At 53.2% G+C, this 21,456-nt stretch overlaps 1 protein-coding gene across 1 annotated transcript; it reads left to right on the top strand.

The window, feature by feature from the left end:
* The first annotated feature begins 9,185 nt into the window (after positions 1-9,185).
* Positions 9,186-14,973, top strand: IRF1 (interferon regulatory factor 1). The gene is made up of 10 exons (XM_035338903.1): positions 9,186-9,346; positions 10,103-10,194; positions 11,064-11,163; positions 11,348-11,524; positions 11,824-11,873; positions 11,998-12,133; positions 12,336-12,461; positions 13,312-13,355; positions 14,045-14,180; positions 14,644-14,973. Exons 2-10 carry the CDS (start codon positions 10,108-10,110, stop codon positions 14,739-14,741), a joined length of 954 nt encoding a protein of 317 aa, XP_035194794.1. The 5' UTR covers positions 9,186-9,346; positions 10,103-10,107; the 3' UTR covers positions 14,742-14,973.
* Positions 14,974-21,456: the final 6,483 nt, after the last annotated feature.

The raw sequence follows: 21,456 nt of genomic DNA, 5'->3' as shown, positions 1-21,456 counted from the left end.
TACATTTCATAGATATGTGTATTTTGGAGAAAATATTTATTCAGTATTTTTGCTACTTTTCATAAATCGAATAAAAGTGCGTCTCCCTTTTTTTTTGGTCTCCCTCTCCCCCCAAGTTTCACACATGGGCACACAGAGCAGGGCGCTGCCTGCCCCCCAAAGCAGCAGCACCGGCAGCCCCAAAAGCTGGTGCACCACCCCCTAGGACAAAGCAGAGTTGGGCTTTAACACCATAAAGGCGTTTTTGAGGAGCTAAACTGTGTCAAAAAGCAAGAAAGAGGCAGAAAGTTCAAGGCAGCAGTGCCTCAGCCCTGAAAAGCAGAATGCTGTTTGGAGGCATTGCTCCAGACGGTGTCAGGGCAGACCAGCAAAACGTCTGCACCACACAAGAGAGCCTGCAGAGGAAGCTCCCGATGAGGCCGGCTTTTTAATACGCTAATCTCTTTCTTTTATATTTTTATTACCATTTCCGCATCGTTTCTCATTCCCACGGCATCACATCAAGCTCAGAGATGTCTCCCCGCTGGATGCTCTGCCAGCACAGAAGCAGAACAGCACAGAAGCAGCCACTTTCTCTCACAGCCACCAAGCTTACTTCTCAGTGCCTCCTTCCTTCCCAGCACCCAGGCAGAGCGTGGGGGCCCCGAGCAGCAGCCCCCCACCCTGCACTGCCCCTGACCCCCCTGGGACCCACGCAGCCCTGTGCAAGCCGCCCAAGCCCAGCTCCTTGTGTGAGCTGCCGTCTCAGCTCAGTGGTGTCGGAGCTGGGAAGGAAGGGTAAAGGCAGAAGGAACCCTTCGTTTAGCCACTTTTCCATTCTCTCTATGGAGGAACAACAGCGTGGTGCACCTTTAATGCAGCACCCTGGTTTCGGAGTGATTCTGATTCCGAGCCCAGGCCCTGCCCAAGTCACAGCAGCGCAAGCCACAGGCACTGCAGTGCCACCGCTCGCCCCCGCAGGGCTGGGGGTCGGCCACAAGCACAGGACCACCAGGCAGGGAGCACACGGGTGTTGGCATCACAAGGGCTATCCCGTTGATGCCATCTCAGTGTGAAACAGAGCTAAACATACACGCAAAAATACTTACTGCAAAAAATCCCGGGTCGGATCTCACTGGGACCGGTGGGCGCATTTCAGATAAACCTGCAGGGAAGGAGGAGAAGCGAGCAGGCTGTGACAGAGCTGCCTGCCACAAAGAAATCCATCCCTTTCCCAGCAATTTTACAGGTCCAGAGAGGTGACTTAAGGATACCCAGAAGAGGGGCCTGTTAACATAAAATAGCTGGTGGCTTTGCCTGGAAACCAGAATCCCCCTCATTTTGTGCCCTAAATACAACTTCAATTGCCTTTCTCCTCCCCACCCACCTGCACCCTTATTCAGGTCTAAAAGGTTCCAGCTGTATTTTAAATATTAACTTCTAAGGAAATTCCAAACTAATAATTTCCTCTAGCATGCCTAGGAAAAAATCAGCATGTACTTAACATAAAACCATATTTTTTTACTTCACTTAACCTTTTAAAACTTTACTTTTCTACTACTTGAATTGAAGGCACACAGCACAGACTTGGTCTACAAAGTTTTTTATCAGCTGTTTATTTTTAGTGGGAGCTTGGAGGACATGCCCCTGACACTCAGATACCAGGAAAGCTCCTTGCAGAGGAATGACAGCGTGTTAAAAATGTTCTTGCTGCACCTTAGTGCGATTTTATCTCTGTAAAATAAGGACACAGATTTGCAAGACAAATTATAACTGCAAGCTAACAAATTAAAGCTGCAGAGCAAACGCTTGTGGATGGCAGTGATAAAATCTATTTACCTGTCCACTCGAGGGCAGGAGCCCGCGCCCTGTGCTCGTGGTGCTGTCAGGCTGCTAAAAAATAAAAATAAAAATGGGTGCAGCGTTTTGATTTTGTTGTTGTGCTTATTTACTTGGTTTGGTGCGTTTGTTTGTTTGGTTTTGTGTGTATTTTATGTTTTTAGAGTTGGGGGGGTTGTGTATTTTTGTTGTTGTTGTTTGGACTTGTGTTTGTTTTTTTTTGCATGTATTTTTTTGTGTTTGGAGTTGTGTTGCTTTTTTTTTGTGTGTGTGTGTGTTTGGAGGTTGCTTTTTTTGATTTTTTATTACATGCATTTTGTGTTTGGAGTTCTGTTTTTTTTTGTGTGTGTGTGTGCAATTTTTTGTGTTTGGAGGTGTTTATTTTTTCATGTATTTTTTTTTGTATTTGGAGTTGTGTTTTTTTTTTTTTGTGTGTGTGTATTTTTTTTTTAATTACATGTATGTTTTTATGTTTGGAGTTCTGTATTATTATTTTTTTTGCATGTATTTTTTGTGTTTGGAGGTGGGGTTTTTTTTGCTTTTTTTTTTTTTTGTATTTTTTTGTGTGTGTTTGGAGTTGTGTTTTTTTTTTGTGTGTTTTTTTATGTTTGTTTGCTCTGTTGCCTGTGGGTGCCGCTGCCCCCCAGGTGCCCCTCGGGGGGTTTTTTCCCGGCGCGGTCGGGTTTTCCCGGCGGTGCTGCTGGAAGTCCCGGCCGGTTCCTGCCCGGGCTCCCCCCGGGGCCGGGATTCCCGGGGCCCGGCGCCCCCCCGCGGCCGCCCCGGGTACGGCGGATTCCGGGAAGCGCCTCTCGCCGCTCCTCCTGCGGGAAACCGAAACTCAGCCGGGGAGACGGAACGGGGGATGGGGAGGTAAAGGAATACGGGGGGAGGAAAAGGGATCAGGGGGAGAACGACCCCCCTCCCCCGTCCCCAGCCTCCTGGTGTTCGCAGGGAACAGTTCGGGGTGGAAAAGGACAAATTGGTTTTGTGCCCAAAAAATGGAAAAAAAAAATCATTGTTACAAGGGGAATGCACTGTGGAAAACCCCGGTGGCCACACCGCAGGCCCTCGGCATCCCACCGGGGCACTCAGACATCACAGCACGCTCGCCCCGTGCAGCCCCTCTCCATCCCCAGCGCGGGAACCCCACTTTTATTCAGGCTTCAAAATTGCTTCGTCAGGCCGGAGAAGCTCGCTGTCACTCCGGTGAGTGGCTTCCGAGCCTTGGCACCCGTCCCAAAGCACCGTGACACCGCTCCGCGGCCCACGCTGCGAGGGCAACTTCTGCATTCCTCCCCGATCCGTCAGCAATTCGGCGAGGGAAAGCAGCGAGCGGTCATGTGCCTCCCACGGCAAGCTGGGGACAGCTGTCACGCACAGAGGGCGGCTCAGATGGCAAGGTTTGTCTCCTCTGTGGCGCTGGGGACAAAGGCGAGGCGACCCCGCCGGGCTGCGCTGCTCCCAGCCTTTAGCTGGGGAAGGGGAGTTGAAAAGACTTAAGAATAATAAAGATGATGATGGTGATGTATGTCTGCGTCTTTCCGAAGAAATCACGCCTGCGTGTCGGCTGGAGCAGTGTGAGCGGGGAACTGGATGGGACAGTCCCTCCGTGCGTGGTGTCCCCACCTCTGGGGGTCCCTCCCAGCTTGGGGGGTGCTGCCCAGGGGGGCTGCTCCTGGTGGCGGGGGTGAGCCCTTTTGCTGCCCTCCCAGCCGAACAGCCGTCCCAGCTGCTGTTTATAACCTCTGCAGGGTTCAGCCGGACACTTGGCCGAGCTTTTCTCTTTTCTGGAGGGGAGAGCCAGCCTCTGCAGCAGTCCCCTCAGAGCGGTGCCCCAGACGTGACGGCTGCAGCGGGGCTGACTCAGGCACAGCAGGGTGTAACGCGGGGTGTAACATGCCATGTAACGTGCCATGTACCTGCCCTGGCAGCCCAGTGCCGCGGGGATGCCGGAGGGTTTTTACTCTTGCCTGTATCACCCCACATAAACCACAGTGCTGTCGGTGGAGGCCGCTGGTCCCCCGTTTGGGCTACAATTGGGCAGAGGTGGCTGCAGTTTGCATCAAGAAGTGAATAGCCAATAAATAATAATAACTAAAATTAATTAAATAAATAATGTATATATATATATTTAAAGAAGAAAACTCCGATGACTGAAGGCTGATGCTCGAAGCACATTGTTTTCACTCTTTACCATCATGTCCCCCTGACGTTCCCGATACAAACCCGGCGGCTGAGAGCCGTGCTGGGGTCTCCACTCTGCAGCTCTCCAGCAGCAGCTTCCCTGGCCGCAGGAGCAGGCTGCTGTGTGTGCAGCGCTGGCCCGGGAGCCTCGGCTCCTCTGTCCCACGGCTCTTGACTGTGCTAACGTGACAAGCCACTGGAAGAGTTTTCAGCCACTGTAAGAGTTTCCTTTTTGGCAGCCCCTTTGCGCTGGGAGGGGACGGCGGTTTGGAAACAAATCGTTATTAACTCCCTTCCCCAGGCAGGGCAGGGGGTGAAACTCTTAGGGTCCCACAGCCCCGGCCCGGAGATGTGCCCTCCCGCAGAGACACGGTGCTGCTGGCTCCTGCGGGCCTGCAGGCGAGGAAAGGGGTTCAGCCAGTACTACCCCCCTGTGGGTGCTGCAGACATACAGGAGAACCTCTACTGCTGGAGGCACGAGCAAAATTCTCAGATTTTTATTTATTTATTTATTCCCCCCCACCAAATGAAGCGCAGCATCTCCTCTTGGTTTGGTGTGAAAATTCACCAGGACATCAATGGGGAGAACTGATTTCAGGTCCTCACATAGGTCTGCTGGATTCCAGGAAACTGTAAGTGGCCCATCCCAGGATATATTTATTGCAGCCCGAGGAGCAGAGCTCCAGCGAGTATTACCTCATGCCATCTGGGCAGAGTTTCAACATTTTTCACATTATTGTCCTACATGTGCTTCAACCAAACTTCCTTTTTGTAAGAGAGGCATTTATAAGAAATGGAAACAGCTTGCAACAAGTACTGAGCTCCCAAGGCTACAGACAGAGAAGAAGCTGTGTTTTTTTTTTTTTTTTTTTTTTTTTTTTTTTTTTTTTTTTCATGTTTGCCTTCACAACTAGGGCTGATAATGTGTCCTGCAGGCCTTGCTGTAGTAACCCCTTCCAGCCCAGAGCTCCACTTGCAGCTACCGGTGCTGCCCACCCATGGGTGCCAGGGGTCCCAATGCGGTGCCGGTGGTCGGGTGCCCGCTGCCCGGGAGCCCCAGGGCTCCCCAGGTGCTGGGGAAGGCTCTGCACCCATTTCATGGGCCCAGGCCAGCCCATCTGAAATGAAATTATGTTTTCTGAGCTTGACGGGGAAAAGGAGGAAGGCGAGCAGGGAAAGGAAGGAGAAAGGGCATGGAGCAGAGCAGGGTTCGCCAAGGTGCTGAGGGGGAGAGAGGTGGGAGATGAAGTGGGGAAGGGAAAGAGGAGGCGTGCAGGAAAGCCCGATGTCCCGGCTGCTGGGGCGCTGGGAAAAATGGGGAGGGAGGCGAGGGAGGGAGGCAGAGCTGGGGCACTGCCACCCAGCACTGCGAGGGGAGAACAAACGCTGGTGGTGCGGGACCTGGAGGGCTGTTGAGTGTTGGTGGGCACGGGAAGGTCACGATACGGCGATGGGAGGAAGCAGACAGGGCACCGAGGAAGCAGATAAGAGGCTGGCTTTCGCCATGCTCCCCGTGTTTCCCTGCCAAAAGCCGCGCTCCATCCTGCGGTTGCTCGCCCCCAGTCAGCACCACCACCCCCCTGGTGCTGCAGGGAGATTGCTGCCACCCGCATCCCCCAGGGCAGGGATTCCCCTCTGTGCAGCCTCACCCCTGGCTTCATCCAGAGACCTGGGAGAGAGAAAGAGCAAAGCAAAGCCTGCCATGAATGCTCGGCATCCTGCGTGCCCTTCACCGCCGTCGCCCAAAGGCTTTGCTGTTTGTGTCGGGCTGGGCTGGATTTCTGCCCCTTGCTCCCCAAAAGTGGTCCTGGGTGCTCGGAGCCCGGCTTCCCAAGAGCACCTTATTTCAGGACATTACTGACCGAGACAGAGTGGCTTCCATCCCAGAACAACGAACACCACTCACCGAGCAGCAGTCAGGGATTTGATTTGGCTTAAAATAAAAATATTTTTTAAGATTTCCTCCAAGTTAGGGAAACAATCCCAGACTCAGGATCACCCCGGACTGGGTAAATGGGATGAAATACTTTTATGGATGTCCTTCTCTGTGTCTCAGCTCACCATTAAAACAACCAGCAGATCGCAGGGGTAGGATGAGAAGGAATACGCTGGTGACTGCAGGGTGCTCCGAGCCAAAAGGCCAAGCAGGTGCCTGAGATAAGACCACTGTCACATAATGCCCGAGGGGGACCGCAGCACTGCAGGGCACTGGGGTGTTGGAGCTGGTGGAAACCCTTGCTAGGCGATGAACTGGGTGGAGCAGCGTGCTTAATGGCCAGTCATGTGTTTGCCTCTTGAAGCACGTGGATTATTCCTTGATCACGTTTTCGTGCAAGTACAAGCCGAATCCAAGTGCGTGTTCTTGCGTTAGGTGTGCTGGTCCCCAGGCTCCGGGAGCAGCTTCAGGGTCGTGGTGCAGCGGTGGGGGGCAAGGAGTGGGCTTTGTAACCCTGGCGTGACGAGAGTCTGACACGCTGGTAAGAGACAAGTTGTTATTTCCTTGTTTCAGCCCAGAGATAACAAAGGAGCAAACAAACACAGGGCATCCCAGCCGAGGCAGGTCGTTCTCCTTGGAAACCTGCTGTGCAGATACGGGGCACAACGCGGAGTTTTACCGAGTGGGATCTTTAGGGGTTCATACAGCGGAAAGAAGAGGAGATTTAGCTCTAGGACTGCTAGCCCTCCTTGTGCATTTCTGTCCTAGGTGGATTTATTTGCAGCCTGGTAATAATCCTGATAATAATAGCCAGCAAGGAACATAATAGTACAAAAGTCATATATCAAGCAAGCCACTGTTCAAAATTCCGTCATTTCAAGTATTTAAGATAAATTACCATAAACGTCACCGTACACATTGCCATGTACAAGTGCAGCCATACAGACACATCGGCCCATTGGACCAGGAAGCTCAGGATTAATTTTATTTAAGCCAGCTGAGGGGGTAAAAAACAAACCACGGGAGGCTGGAGCTTGAAAGGAACTACAGCATGATCTTTTTTGTCAACATTTAGGTTGTGTAAGAGGTGTTGTGGCTATTTCTGTAGATGGATTCACACTGGAACCTCAAATACCTTCTGCCATCTCTTTTTCAGGTGACTTTCATGTTACTCTGGATTTCTGGGCACCTTATGCTGAGGAGTCAACCTGTGGCCTCCCGCAGGCCACGGGAGTTGTAAATGTCCTTGTGCTGTCCCTACCTTGTTTGTGTGCCTCTCTGCTTCTTTATTTGTTTAATATACCTAGTATGTTATATCTATATTTACACTGAAAGCTCACCGGGGAATGGGGCCTCACCCAGCGCAAAGACAAAGACCTGACTGCAGATACTACCAAAATATACCCCAAAACAATAATCAGCCAAAAAAAAAAAAAAGAGAGAGAGTTGAAAGAAAGCATGGGACACTTACAGGGGTGGGCATTCTACAAGCTTGGCCTTTTTTTTCTTTAATCATAAAAAAATAAATAAATAAACGAAAGAAGCTTCCTCAGTGCAGGCAGAGTACCACCACGTCACACCGTCTGTCTAGGCTGCCCGTGCACCTTTCTGCCTCTTTCCCAAGGTGCCATCCCATATCTCCAGTTGGAATATCTCCAATATTCCGCTGGACTGAAGGCACCTTGAAGCCACTGGATGCAAACCTGATCTGACTGCCATCCAGATCCAAGGGAGCGGGGAGGAATCCTGGTGATTTCGGTAGCCTGAAAGAGCTGCAGGAGAGGACAGAAAGCCAGCGGGCACGCTTTGTGCCTTCTAACATGATTATTTCAGATCAGCACAGCACCACACACAGCCCAGGCCAGAGGAGGTTGGGAGAAAAATAATTCCAGGCTTTGCAAAATGCCTCCATTGCCCCACCTCCCATCTTTTTTTTTTTTTTTTTTTTTTTTTTTTTTTTTTTCCCCCATTTGCATTGAAAATGGATGATTGGTGACGTATACCTGACTGTATACTACTGCCCAGCATATGGCAACGCCGTGATGTGAGATCAAACAGCCTGCAAGTCCTGACCCCCGACAGCAAAGGCCGGATCTCAGCTGGGAGCCTTGCGAGAAGGGGCACCGAAAAGAAGCTCCGTTACAGGTACCGCCAGGCGGAGGAACCCGGGTTAAAGGCCAGGCTTTTAGACCTGCAACGCAGCCGTTCAGTCAGTTTGGCAGCACCACGGCTCAGCAGAACCGTGGGCCCAGAGGCACCCTGGGGTGCTGGGGCTCGGCTGTGCCGAGTGCCTGCAGGGTGGGGGTCCCGCTTCTGTGCTGCGATGCTCTGGGTGTTGGGCTGGGGGGACCGGGCAGGCCTGGGGCAGCTCATTGCACAGTGCCGTGAGAGCATAAATGCAGAAGGTCAGGGACATCCCTTGTAATTTTTACCTGTTTTATTTCCTTTTCTGCTGGCCTTCCTCCTGGCACCCTGAGTGTTCCTGTACCCCAAGCCCTGCCGCATCCCCCCTGGGAACTGCTGACCCAGTCGCAGCGCTGCCCTGCCGTGCTTTGGTCCTGCTCCCAGTGTGCACGGTTTGGACCCAGGCAGCCCCGCAGGGGGTCCGGGGGACGTGTGCTTGCTTGGGGGGGCTGGAGCCGGGTACCGGACCCTTCCCAGCACCCTCCCTACGAGCAGCCCGAGCCCGGGCCAGGTTCCCACCGGGCTAAAAATAACCCCACATCGGGGCAGCGCTCGGGCCGCTTCCGCTCTCCTAAAAGATGCGGGTGCCGTGAGCCGGCAGCGAGCCCCGGAGCCTGCATCTGGGGGCTCGTCCAGCTCCATCTGCGGGACCTGCCGGCGGGACGGGGGGCACCGGGGTGGCCCCGACGGGCGGGACGCGGCTCTGAACCCGCGGCGCGGGGCGGGGCTGAGCCCCCCGGTGCTCACAGGGGCAGATCCCGGCGGCACCCACCGGCACCCATTGGGACCCACAGGTCCCCATTAGCACCCACGGGCCCCCGACGGCACCCCCGAACACCTCCCCCCCCCCCCCCTTCGGGCCGCCCGTCGCGGGGGCGGGCCGGGGGCGTGTCCCGGCCGTGCCGCTGGTGCTACAACAGCCTGATTTCCCCGAAGTGATGCTGCCGGCGGTAGCCAATGGGAGGCGCGGCCGCCCCTGGCGGAGGCGCTGATTGGCCGCTCGGCGGGCGGCCCGGGGCGGCGGGGAATCCCGGCCGCCGCCGCGTTATACCCGAGGGCGCGCCCCGCGGGCGGCACAAGGCGGCGCGGCGGGCGGCGGGCGCGGACGGCTCGGGTCTGCTCGGCTCGGCGCGACATAGCACGGCTTTCCTTGCCTTGGCTCGCCTTGGTTTGCCTTAGGCTTGGCTTATCTCGGCTCCGGATTGCACAGCCCCGCACGGAGAGGTGGGTCGCGGCGCTCGCCGTCCCCCCTGCTCTGGCAGCGGGAACCGCGGGAGCGGTCCCGGTGGCACGGCACGGCTCGGCACGGCTCGGCACGGCTCGCCAAGAGGGGGCAGCGCCGGCTTGCGCCGTGCGGAGGCGGCTTGGGGGCGTCCCCCCCCGCGGTGCGGGGCTCATCGCGGCGGCTGCGGCCCCGTGCCCCCGACGGGACGGGACGGGGAGGGCGCAGCGGCGGCTCCGCGCCCCAGCGGCGGGCCCCGGGGCCGGCTCCTGCTGCCCCTCGCCGCGGCAGTGCCCGGCCCGGGAGCTTCGGGAGCCGCTGCCGCGACGGCGCCGGGCTGGGGAAGTTCGGGGCCATTGTTTGGGAAGTGCCGGTGCGGCCGCTGCGAGGCGGCGCAAACAGGAAACTCGGCCTGCAGGGGAGGGCGGGGAGCGGCCCCCGGGCTCCGCTCCGCACCGCGCCGGGCTGCGGGGGGCGCCGCTGCTGCCCCGGCCGGGAGCCGCGCACGGAGCTGGGCTGGGCTGAGAGCCCGGGGGGGACGCGGGGAGGTGGGGGCGGACGGTGGCTGTGATGGGACCGGGGGGCTGTGATGGGACCGGGGGGCTGTGATGGGACCGGGGTTCCCCGCCCGCTTCGCCCCCAGCCCCGCCGCCGGGCGCCGCGGTTGGAGCCGCGGGTGTGCGGAGCCGGAGGACAGGGGACAGGGGGCAGGGGGACACGGCGATGGGGCTGCTGCTGACCCTCTGCCTCTGTCACAGCCACCATGCCCGTCTCCAGAATGCGCATGAGGCCCTGGCTGGAAATGCAGATTAACTCCAATCAAATCCCGGGACTGATATGGATTAACAAGGTGAGGCGCGCGCGTTGCTGCCGGTGCTGTATCGTTAACCGTGCTGCTCCTAAGTGGGCAGTAAACATAAGGCAAGATCTTGAAGCAAATGGAGAAAACATGCATGCATTATGTGTTTATTTCCAGAAAAGGTAGCTCCAGTTAGTACAGAATGTAGCACTCCATTTTTTTTTCCTGATAATTTTCCCGGGAGGGAAATGATAAGTCAGAAAAAATGCAGTCTGAACGTGGCAGAGAACAGAAAACTCCCAGGCTACTTTTAACTCTTGATGCCCACTTGAGCCAAGTCGCCTCCTGTCCCAGTTAAGTAGCTACTGTTGCACTCCCCACTGCGGCATGGGGTTCAGAGATTTGGCCTGGAATAACTCTGGACTTGTCTCACTTTGGTGCTGGAAGGCACATCCCTGCAGCTGTACCCCAGAGTGAGGTCACAGGCTTATTGAATCAGGCCTCTTTCTCTGAGGTTTCCATATCCATCCCAGGGTGTTACTTAAGCTAGGATATGCTTTTCCTAGGGTTCATACAGGATCTTAGGGGTAGCTAAGGGATCTCTATCCAAGTGTATGTGGGAAATGTGCTGTAGTTTATGATACACTGACAGATAAGATGCAACATACTTCAGTGGTTCTGGGATAGGATTGGTAACGTTGCTCATTGCTACTGTACCACTGTGTGTAGCTTTCCCAGTTTCAGAACTCTTAAAAGCCTTACATGCACTGAACATAACAAATGCAACAACAGTTGTTAGATGAAGATGCATTTTTTAAAAGTTTCTGAGCTGCTACTGGGAGATTTCTTTGATTAAATCCATCATTACAAACTGGCATTTGATGGTTTCTTAATTCAAATTTTTATTGGTTTTACTTCAGGATAAGATGATGTTTCAAATCCCCTGGAAACATGCAGCTAAGCATGGCTGGGACATGGAGAAAGATGCCTGCCTTTTCCGGAGCTGGGCCATTCACACAGGTGCGTGCTGGCTTTAGATTTCCATCAGTAATATGAATATCTGAAATGAAGCATTTTTGTCTTGACTTACACCTCAGGTGTTAGACTGACTTTTCATATGTCAGAGAAAAGAGAAAAATCTCTTCTGGGGAGAGCTACTACTGCAAGGCAAACACTAAAGGTTCGCCCCATCTTTCATTAATAGGAAGGTACAAAGTTGGTGAGAAAGACCCTGACCCGAAAACCTGGAAGGCCAACTTCCGCTGCGCTATGAACTCGCTGCCTGACATCGAAGAAGTGAAGGACAAAAGCATCAACAAAGGCTCCAGCGCTGTTAGAGTTTACAGGATGCTGCCCCCCTTGACGAAGGATCAGAAGAAAGGTGAGTGCACAGCATCCTGCTGGCGTCCGGCAGGTCGCACTCTGCTTAGGCAGGGGTATAACAGACCTGGTATAGCAGACCTGCTAGTGGCACCAGGGCTGCAGGTGTTCTTGCGGTTGGTTACAGCTTATACAAGCAGTCCCTTTGACCCCAGGTCCTGTAAAGGTGCCAAGTGGTATCACCCAGGGCCGATCTGGACTCTGCTGCCAGCTGAGCAGGGCTCTGCTCAGGGCTGTACGAGCTCGCCCTCGTGTCAGCCGTGCAGCCTTTCTCATATCTGTCTTAATTTTATTTAACAGAAAGGAAGTCAAAGTCTTCAAGAGAAGCAAGAAGCAGGAGCAAGAGAAAGGTATGTGTCTGTAGAGGTAGCAGAAGGAGCTAGAGGTTTTGGTGGTTTTCGTGCTAGAATTTTTTCATATGGGAACCTGGGTGTTCTTAGCCAAGTCTTTCATGCTTCGTTCTTATTTTTGTAGCCGTATGAAGACATGAGGACGGAGGAGTCAGCAGAAAGACTAACCAACACTCCTCCGGCAGATGACCACAGTGGCTACACCGTTCATGACTACACGGGACAGGAAGTGGAGGTGGAGAGCGCGTCCATCACCTTAGGTGAGGTTCAGTTTTTAGCTCAGAGCAGAGAGGAAAGTGCTGCTTGTGCTAAAGCCACAATTTCGTCACCAAAAGGCAAAGATGACTCTGGGGACCATGCCTGGCTGTGCCGTAGATGGGCAGGGAGGAAGTGGTGGTGGTGGTGGTGGTGGTGGTGGTGGTGTGGGCTGCGAGTGCCAACGGCTCCTGGTGTGTCCCACAGACATCTCCCCGTGCGAGGTGACCGGCTCCCTCACCGACTGGAGGACGCCGATGGAAATCGCCATGGCTGACAGCACCAACGACCTCTACCAGCTCCAGGTGTCCCCCCCGGGTTCGTCCTCGGAAGGTTGGTGTCGCTTCTTTCCTACCTGGGTCTTTCAGCAGTCTCCTGGCGCTAGCCAGGGCAGGCTGGAGGCAAGGGTGAAGGTGTTCATGGGGTTTTGGGAGAAAAAGCTGTTTTGTAGCAAAACCAACCTCCACCTGATGGATTTGGGTTTCTGGAGCTACCAAAATGGCCAGGTTGGAAAAGGGAAGAGCTGGTACAGGCCACCTGCAGGAGGAGGTGCTCACAGGTGCAGGGCTCTGAAATGCCTTTTGCTTTGCACATGTGGGCAAAGGACAAGCTTTGTCTTGCCATCGTGGCACGGACAGGTCAGCCGCAAAGAGGAGGAGAGATCTCTGACCCTGGTGCCTGGGGAGCTGGGACTTCTGAGGCAACTGGAAGGGGCGAAGTCAGGAGCAGGACAGAGTTAGGTGCGCTAGTGACAGCGGAGGTAGCTGCACTTGCCAAAGGAAAAAAAATATATATGTGTATCTGTGTGATTCTTCACTCTGGGTGTGAATGTTCTACCTCTGGGCTACCTCCTTTGGTGACTCCTGGGGAGGAGCAAGAGGTGCGGGTGTCACCTGCAGCTGGGATGGAGAAGGGCCATGAGAGCTGGGCCGTGGAGCTGCCAGGCCTCAAACCCACAGCACCGCCTTGGTGCCGCGTGTGGCTGCAGCGGGGAGCCTGCTCCGAGCCTCCAAAAAGCCTTCTGCCCCTGGAGGAGCCCTTCAGTTACTGTGGGGGGAAGAAGAAGGCGGTGGTGGTGTGTGACAAGCATATGAAGCGGGCTGTGGCGGTGAAGAAGCAGAAGCGTGAGGGCTAACCTGCGAGAAAAGTTGACATCTGTTTTCTCTTTTTTATGTGCTTACAGTCACAGATGAAGATGAAGATGAAATGAAAACTGATATTTTTAAGGTAAAAACAGCCCTTCTGTTCAGAATAAAAGTGGCCAAAGCTGCTGTTTGCACACCAAGAAAGGAAGGAAAGTAGTTGTCTGACCCATTGGTAATCCTACATGAGCTGAACGTATGCTTCCTGTAATACAAAACCCTAATTAAATTAAGAGCCCTGAAAAATGAAATATAAAAAGAATGTGATTTTGCAAACATGAACTGGAGATAACACATACGTGGAAGCATTGCTTTTATTGTGAGAGTCAGTGGAAGCCACTGAGTACTGCTAGAAGGAAAGGTTGCTCTGTTAGAGTCTGCAGGGGCTTCGATTTCTCTATTAAGACTAAGACTTTTTTTTTTTTTTTAATTTATTTTGCCCTTCCCTCCGTCTCTCATGTGTATGGCTTTTAATCTGTGTTTCCAGACATGGCATGCTCGTCCCACTGATAAGGGGATGTTTTTTTTTTCATGGAAGGTGCTCCCACCCTCCCTGTTTTGCATTAACCTAATTTTAATGGGGAATTTTATATAATTTAGCACGATCTAAGTGAAACCTTTCCTTTGCTCTATTTGCTGCCATGAATTTTAATAAATAAGCAGTAGGGAATTTACATTGTGCATATGAGGGCCTGTACTTTTTTAAAAAAAAAAAATAAATCACTGATCCCTGTAAATTTCAGGCTTTTTTACCATCCCCTTGCTCTCTTCCAGCTGCTCGAACCAGGACAGGACTGGCACACGACCAGCGTCGGGGGGAAAGGCTTCCTCACTAACGAGCCAGGCACGCAGACCATGTGCAGCACGTACAGCTACAAGGACCAGGATGGCGAGATCGACACGTCTTCGGGTACAAAACCTTGGTTATCGCTTACGGTCCGGGGCGGAAGGTGCAGGCGAGGGTTTTCAGGAAAGAGACCAACTGGGCGGGGAGAAGAGCAAATAGAGGAATTCGCAGGTGTCTGTGTTGAGGTTCCTAAGTAGCCTGTCAGAAGTCTGTAAGGAATTTGTTGGGATAAAAAGGAAGAGAGGAAAAACGCCTCCCGTAAAAGAGTAAAAGGTTTACCTTAAGATTATGTATGTGTGTAGTGTGCCAGTTCTTGGGAACTCCTAGCGATATAACGAGGATTTCCACTAGCAGTAGCTTATATGGGCGAGTTTAATTAGAAAGTGTTTGGAGCATTAGCAAAATATGAACCTAGGGTATTTGCTCACCTCGGAGGAACGTTTCAATTCTGGGTGTGTTGGTACACAGGGGCTCTCGTGCTCCTGCTGCCCGGGTTTGGTTTTCACTCTGCTGTCGCTCTGTCCAGGGGAGATGGAGTTCCGCATGTTCGACCAGAAGAGCAGCCTGGACTTCTCTTGGCTGGAGACAGTGAGACCCATGCAAACCATCTCCTGTGGCTTGTAAACCCCCGGCTCCCGCAGGCTGTGGACTGCTTTCGTGTAGAGACTACAACCCTGGAGAGAACCCTTTGTTACTGACTGGAAGAAGACAGTAGCTGTTATATTCCGTTTTAACTTGTAGGCCTGAAAAAGTTAGCGAGAAAAACGCCGTCACAAGCAGAGGAATCCCATCCCGGTGGCGGGACCGCTGTGCCCAAGGCGAACGGCCCGGCCCCGGCACCCCGAGGCTGAGCTTGGTGCCCCCACGGCAGCTCCCGGGGGACAGGGGGGCCACTGCCGTCCCCCCGTGCCGGCGGCGAGCACTTTACCCACGAAGTGCTTAAAGACAGTGCGGATGAGTCTGGTTTGGTTGCTGCTCACTTGTGCAACACTGGTGACATGATCAGCTTAATGACTGTCATTACACTTAGAAAAATTGCACTAATTGGCCTTCTCTTCTCTGATTTACTCCAGCACGTAGTTTTATCTTCAGATCTTTCAACGTGTGTACATACCTTAGACCAATAAAATGTGAAAATTCAGTTTAGGCTTTGCTTCCATATAGTACACTTACCCAGGCCCACTCTTAGGACGTTATCTGCTCGTAGGCATGCCGGATCCATTTCCATTTAATAGTTGAAGAGCGGCTGCATGATCCAATTTTTGCACTGGTAGGGGCAGACCCTGTTTATTTATACGCTGCCCTTCAGAGCTGTGTTCTAGTGCTCCTCGCGCTGGTAGGAACCCTACAGTACTGTATGCAGCAAGCTGCCACAGCCTGCGTGCCCTGAGCGAGGGTGTGCAGAAGAGCGCAGGGTGGAGGAGGTTCTAGTTCATACTTAATACGTAGGAATCAAATCACTAAGCTGTTATAGACTATTTTTTCTTGTACATTTTATTTTTGTATATAAAATGTTGTATATTTGTTTTAATAAAAGTGTTTTATATACGACATGTTTACTTCTCATCGGAGAGTTCGGAGGGAATGAATTCCAGATTCCTTGAAAACACCCGAGCAGATGTGCTGCTGACAGCCAAGCGAGAGGGGTTATTCCGCGTGAGTCACGAAAGCCCAGGGAATTTAAGAGGGGCTGAGTCATTTCCCCTCCTGTCCCAGTGCAGCTGATGGGAGGAGTCCTGCTCATCCCAGGCCCTGTGCACGTGTTGGGCAGCTGGCTCACACCTGTGCTACGCACTGTGACAGCCTTAACCTAAAGCAGGATTAGAGGCAGGGCTATCCAAAAACACGCCGTGCGCCAAGCCTGCTGTTGGCAGCGCCGTGGGCTTCTGTGCTGAGAGCAGTGGTGGTGAAACGCGCCACAGAGATTTGAGTTGTGCCCCCCCCCCCAAAAAAAAAAAAAAGCACAGGCACCTCTTGGAAGGCGAGGGGAAAGCAAGCTCACTTTGCCGTTGTATGTTCTCTTCCTCTGCCATGCTCAGAGGCCTGAAGGGCATGGTGATACCGCTCTGCCTCGGGTGGCTGCTGCAAAGCGTGTCCAGCTGCAGATACTGGCATCGGGCGCTGCGTGGAAACCCCCTCCCTGAACAATGTAAATTCATGCCTCAGCTGAGCCTCTGAGATCATGTCCGTGGCTGCTGAGGGGCCCCTCAACATCCCCGTCCACCACCCTGGCTACAGAGCAGCCCTCATCCCTTGCTTATTTGGGACACCTGGCCTGAAAAAAGGGCTGCTCTTCTTGTCTTTGGAATAAGCTGTACTGGCGCTAGTTCCCACTGAAGGTCTCCACCAGCAGCCTTTTGGCACACAGCATTTAAACACACACACAAAAACCTTCTGGCACGTGCCCGGGGGAAGCGATGGACAGGCGCGTTGCGTTCCCAGCTAGCTAACCCAGCCTGGGAAGCGCATACCTCGCAACTCATTGACTTTAATGCATTTAGATCTTCCTGTAGAATTGTGCAACGATGACCTTTGGGGATAACTTTGTTCACAGAGCCAGCAAGCGCGAGGGCGGACGGAGGATATCGGGCTTTGGAGCAGACCCGACCCAGGCTGCAGGAACCAAGCAGACAGCTCCTACAACCAGACTAGTGCCAGACTGGGGCTGTCCTCAGACCCAGCACCCCTGGGCTGGTGGGGCAGGATGCCCTGGGACAGCCCCGTGGACCAGCCTCGTGCCAGGCCGACGGAAGGCACGGCTCCTGCCACCTCGTGCCCAGGGAGCGACGCGATTTCTGTGCTCATCAGTGCAATGAGAGGAAACGGGGCTGGCTCAGGAACCACTGCAGCTTTGTTACCCGCTGGGGAGGGAGAAGGGAAACTTTCTATGATGCAAACAGTGCCCGAAATAACAGAGATTAATTTGCCCATTCATGCATTACAGGATTTGCACGGTGATGCTCAGATACAGGAACGCAGCACCCACGCTGGCACAGATTAAAGGGCTGACCAAGATTTGAGGACTGAAGTAACAGCAGCCAGTGCCTCACAGCCCGGAGCCGCGGGCACGTGAAGCGTCTCTTTATCGGGATGCAGGAGGTGCTTCCTCGGTCATCTGCCAAGCGCGGAGCTGGCCACGCGCGGTGTTTTGCCAAGGCGAAGTGTTTTTGACTTGGTGGAGCCCCATGACTGGGCGGAATTTATCAGTCCGGGCCCTTCACTGGGTGAGGAGCTGCCAAGACCGGCGTTGTTTGTTAGTTTTGCTTGTTGTTGATGATGTTTTGAACTTTTGGGGAGGGGAAAATCCCAACTGAGTCATGCTCCCCGGGGCAGGAGCACTGTAAGCTGGTGAGACCCAGCTCCTCTGTCATCGCCAGGGCACTGGGGTTTGCAGAAGTGACATTTGTTCTCCCAGTGCAAACCAGGGACAGTTTAGGCTGCTTTTACCCAGAGGAACACCATGTGCTCCTTAAGGTAATGCTCCTGCATAAGGCATTCAATGAAAATCGCTTTAAGCCCTTGACGGTTGGTTTTCTTTTTCATCTTGCCTATCCTAAATGAGCTTTTCAGTAATCTCCGACTGGTTATCCTGTGTTGGAATAAGGGTTGGTTTTCACCATTCACAGAGTCATAGATTTGGGTTGGAAGGAACCTTAAAGTCCATCTAATTCCAACCCCTGCCATGGGCAGGGACAGCTCCCGCCAGCCCAGGCTGCCCCCAGCCCCACCCTGCCTGGCCTTGGGCACCTCCAGGGCTGGGGCAGCCACAGCTTCCCTGGGTAGCCTGTGCAGTTCCTCCTCACCCTCATATTAAAGAATTGCTTCCTTATATCTAATCTAAATCTACCCTCTTTTATTTTAAAGACATTACTCCTTATCCTATTGCTACACTTCATTATAAAGAATAAGTTTAATACACATACAGCTACATTCAGACGGGAATTAATTCACATAGCAGGAGAGCAGCTTGCTGCAGAAAGCTCACTCCATGCCAAACGTAGACACAACAATAAAATGCAATATATTTTTTCATGGCTTGAAGGGCAAGTGGCTCTTCCTTGTGCTGTGAACCTTGTGGGACAGTGCAAAAGATATACAGACAGTGCCACTGTTTTGAAAATAAGAAGAGATCACCTCTCTGTGGAGGATCACGAAAAGGAATCATCGTACAATCAGTGGTCACTTGGGAGAAGAGCAGGGCTAATGCTTCCAGGCGGGCAGCCTTGCCAGTCACTTGTACCACGCTTAAACCAGCATTACCTGCAGCTTACATGAAGATGTTGAAGCCTGTTTTACAATAAAAACAAATCTCCTCTTAATTGTAGAGCTTTAGGATGTCGAGAGGAACAAACCAACTGAAAATAATATGACAGTCGCAGAGGCAGTCCCATGGGCTGACACGGGGGAAGCCCTACGCAGACTTTCCTGCTGCAGCATCCTGCATCCAGACAGCAGAACACCTTCGCTGCTGCCAACAGAGATCCAGTGCTGCAGAGCCGAGGGTTTTATACACCTCTTCATTGTCGCTTTTTTTTTTTTCTTAGTGAAAGCCCTTGACCTGTAAATAAAGGGCTGCTGCTTTCTCCTGATCTTTGTCCAAACCAATTGTTAACACGGCCCTTCCATAACCGGGGAGCAAACCTTCCTCCTCTGCTCAGCACTTTGCTCAGCACCCTGGCAGAGGCGCGGGGCTGTGCTGCGCCCAGGAGCCTGCTGCCTGCGGTGAGCCGGCGCGGCGGCACCGTGCGTGAGCTTTGCCCAACAGGCAGCAGAGCCTGCAATTACTGCTCCGGCTTTATTTGCCGAGTTGATTGAATCCTGATAATTGGACACATTTCCAGTTAACCACGTGATTTATGATATCACACCTACAAAGGATAGCTGTACTTCAGACCAAAGGTATGAATTTATTACTGCAGAAAATAGAGTATTTGTTAGTACTGCAGAGGTAAACTACTGCTGATTTGGCAACCGAGTGTATCAGCCTGGAAACATTATTCCTCTGCTGCTGTGCTGGATCCTTCTCCTCTCCTGTTCCCTGGGGCTCTGCTTTCCCCTGTGTCTGCTCACACAGCACGGGGTCCTTCCTGCCTGCCCGTAGGATACAAGGGCTGAGCAGCCGTAACCAAGTATCGCCTGCCTGCCACCAAAATAAGCCCTCTCCTGGCACAGAGGAGGAAAGCTTCACTAGAAAGTGAGTGCCCCTCACAAAGCACCCAACAACCTGAGCCCTCATCCTGCACCCAGCTGAGCCCCAAGGTCTTCTCAGTGCTCTGCACACAGAGGGTTTTGCTCCTGCTGCTGGCAGGTGCATTACCTCCCTGCCCGGGTATCAGCAGATGTCAGGCCGCAGTATTAAGGATTCAGGGCAGGACAATTATTGCATGCTCATTCCACTAATTGCCCTGCTGACACAGGTGGAAAGCAGTGCCACGTCATGGAAAGAGGCAGGAGCAGCAAGAGGGACCTGCAGCCACGGGGATGCAGATGGCGAGGCCGGGGAGCGGCAAGGGGCAGGAGGCTGCTCTCCTTCACCCGCCCTCCGCTCCCACTGTGCTGGGGTGCTCCAAGCCTCCAGGGCCTGCCGCTGCACGAGGCGGTCAGTCCTCCCTCCCGGTGTGGTTAAATGAAGTCAGGATCATGCCAGCGAATAATGCATGGTGTGGGTGGGATAGGCACTGGGCTACGGCTGTCAGGAGGTTTCCAGGAATAGGGAGCAAAGCGAGTGCCAGGGCTGGTGCAGGGGGATGAGATGTCCACATGGGTCACCACCACCTCTTCAGCTGCCAAAAACAGCGGGGAGGGGAAGCCCGAGCCGGTGGCACAGCCAGGGCTTCCAGCAGCTCTTCCCTGGCAGGCAGCACCCAGCTCATGGGCCAGGGAGGCAGCAGGACGCACTGGGTGCACAAAGCAGCACCCAAGGGCCCTGCTGGTGCTCAGCAGAGCAGCACTCAGTTACGGCAGGATGGCAGAGAGCTAACAGCCCACTTCAGTGTGGGAAATTTCACGCCTCAGACAAGGCTCTCGTCTGTAGTTTGTTGCACTTCAAAGGCCACGACACTGCGTGGCTGCCATGCGGCCACGACACCGAGCGCTGCGGCAAGCTGAAATGTGCCAACGGCTGCTGGGGACCTGCCAGGGGAATTTGGCCTGGCAAGTCTTACACAACTCTGCCTCCTTGGTCACTGGGAAAAGGAATTACTGTGTTTTGTCTGTTTGGGAGTGAAAAGGCAGATGGAGCAGTGGTTAAAAGGACAAAAGAAAGGGAGTGGTTTGGTGGCAGGTTTCCCTGCGAGGAGCAGAACAGTAACTGATGGAGGGAGTGCTCCTTTCACATCACGGGGTGGTTTAGCTGTGATAGCACGGGGCAATGAAGCACAGAAGTCAGCATAAGGATGCTGGCCCTGATTCAGAATGAATCCAGCACAAGCATTACACACATTAGCTATATGAAAGCCATGCTATTAGGTAACAAGACCCAGGCTAACCACAGGCATAAACACGGAACGTGCCCAGGTTTAATATCTGCATTGCAAGAATATGTTTCACAGGGTTTGTTCTGTGATTAGCTGAATACTATAAAGGTTTTCCAACAGTCTTCGGGCAGAGGAAATTAACTGAGAAGCCAAGTCCAGGCAGGTACAGTTTTGTTTTCTCCAACTTTATTGCTGAAGAAAGCAGAGAGCAGCGTGTGCACTGTGCTGGCCTCACGCAGCAATAGTCCATCTACTGATCATCATCTGCATCCATCAAGCTCACACCAACAGTCAACAGCACTTGAGACATAGCAAAAGCCCTGCAGATGCTGCCTACAAAGCACTACCTGAGGCATGAGGGCTGCAGGACTTTCCCCAGACCTGCACCAGCTCCCCAGCGGTGGTGCAGAACACCCCAGGGTGCTCACTGGGGGCAGCCCGAGGTGGCACCTTCCCCATGCTCCTCCTGCAATTCCCTTGTGCCTGCTGGAGTGGCTTTTGTTCCATGAGGCAGGGAGATGAAAGCAATGATCAAATAAAAGGAGAGGATTTTTACACCTTCACAGTGATGAATAGGTTCTTGGACCTGTTTTTAATTTGTGTCTTGTGACTGAGCAGATCTCAGCTTTGTGGTGTCTTTAATTAAGGTGCTGTTACTGAAAGTCCCCTTTCAGAGCCGCTTTAATGGTATCAGGGCTAACTAATTTTGGGGTCTCAATTCTTGCTGGAGCATTACCAGCAGCCCAGAACCAAGCACCAGGTCCCTGTACCTTTGCTCCAAGATGGAGCACATGAAAGTGATGTGCACGCCTGGCAGCAAAGCCAAGGCACAGCCCAAAGTTAATCCCTATGTTTGGGAAAAT

This window comes from Oxyura jamaicensis, chromosome 13 (assembly GCF_011077185.1).
Source record: "Oxyura jamaicensis isolate SHBP4307 breed ruddy duck chromosome 13, BPBGC_Ojam_1.0, whole genome shotgun sequence".
In the NCBI taxonomy this organism is placed as follows: Eukaryota; Metazoa; Chordata; class Aves; order Anseriformes; family Anatidae; genus Oxyura; species Oxyura jamaicensis.
The sequence above is the reverse complement of the archived record's forward strand: the minus strand, read 5'-3'. Positions and strand labels throughout refer to the sequence as shown.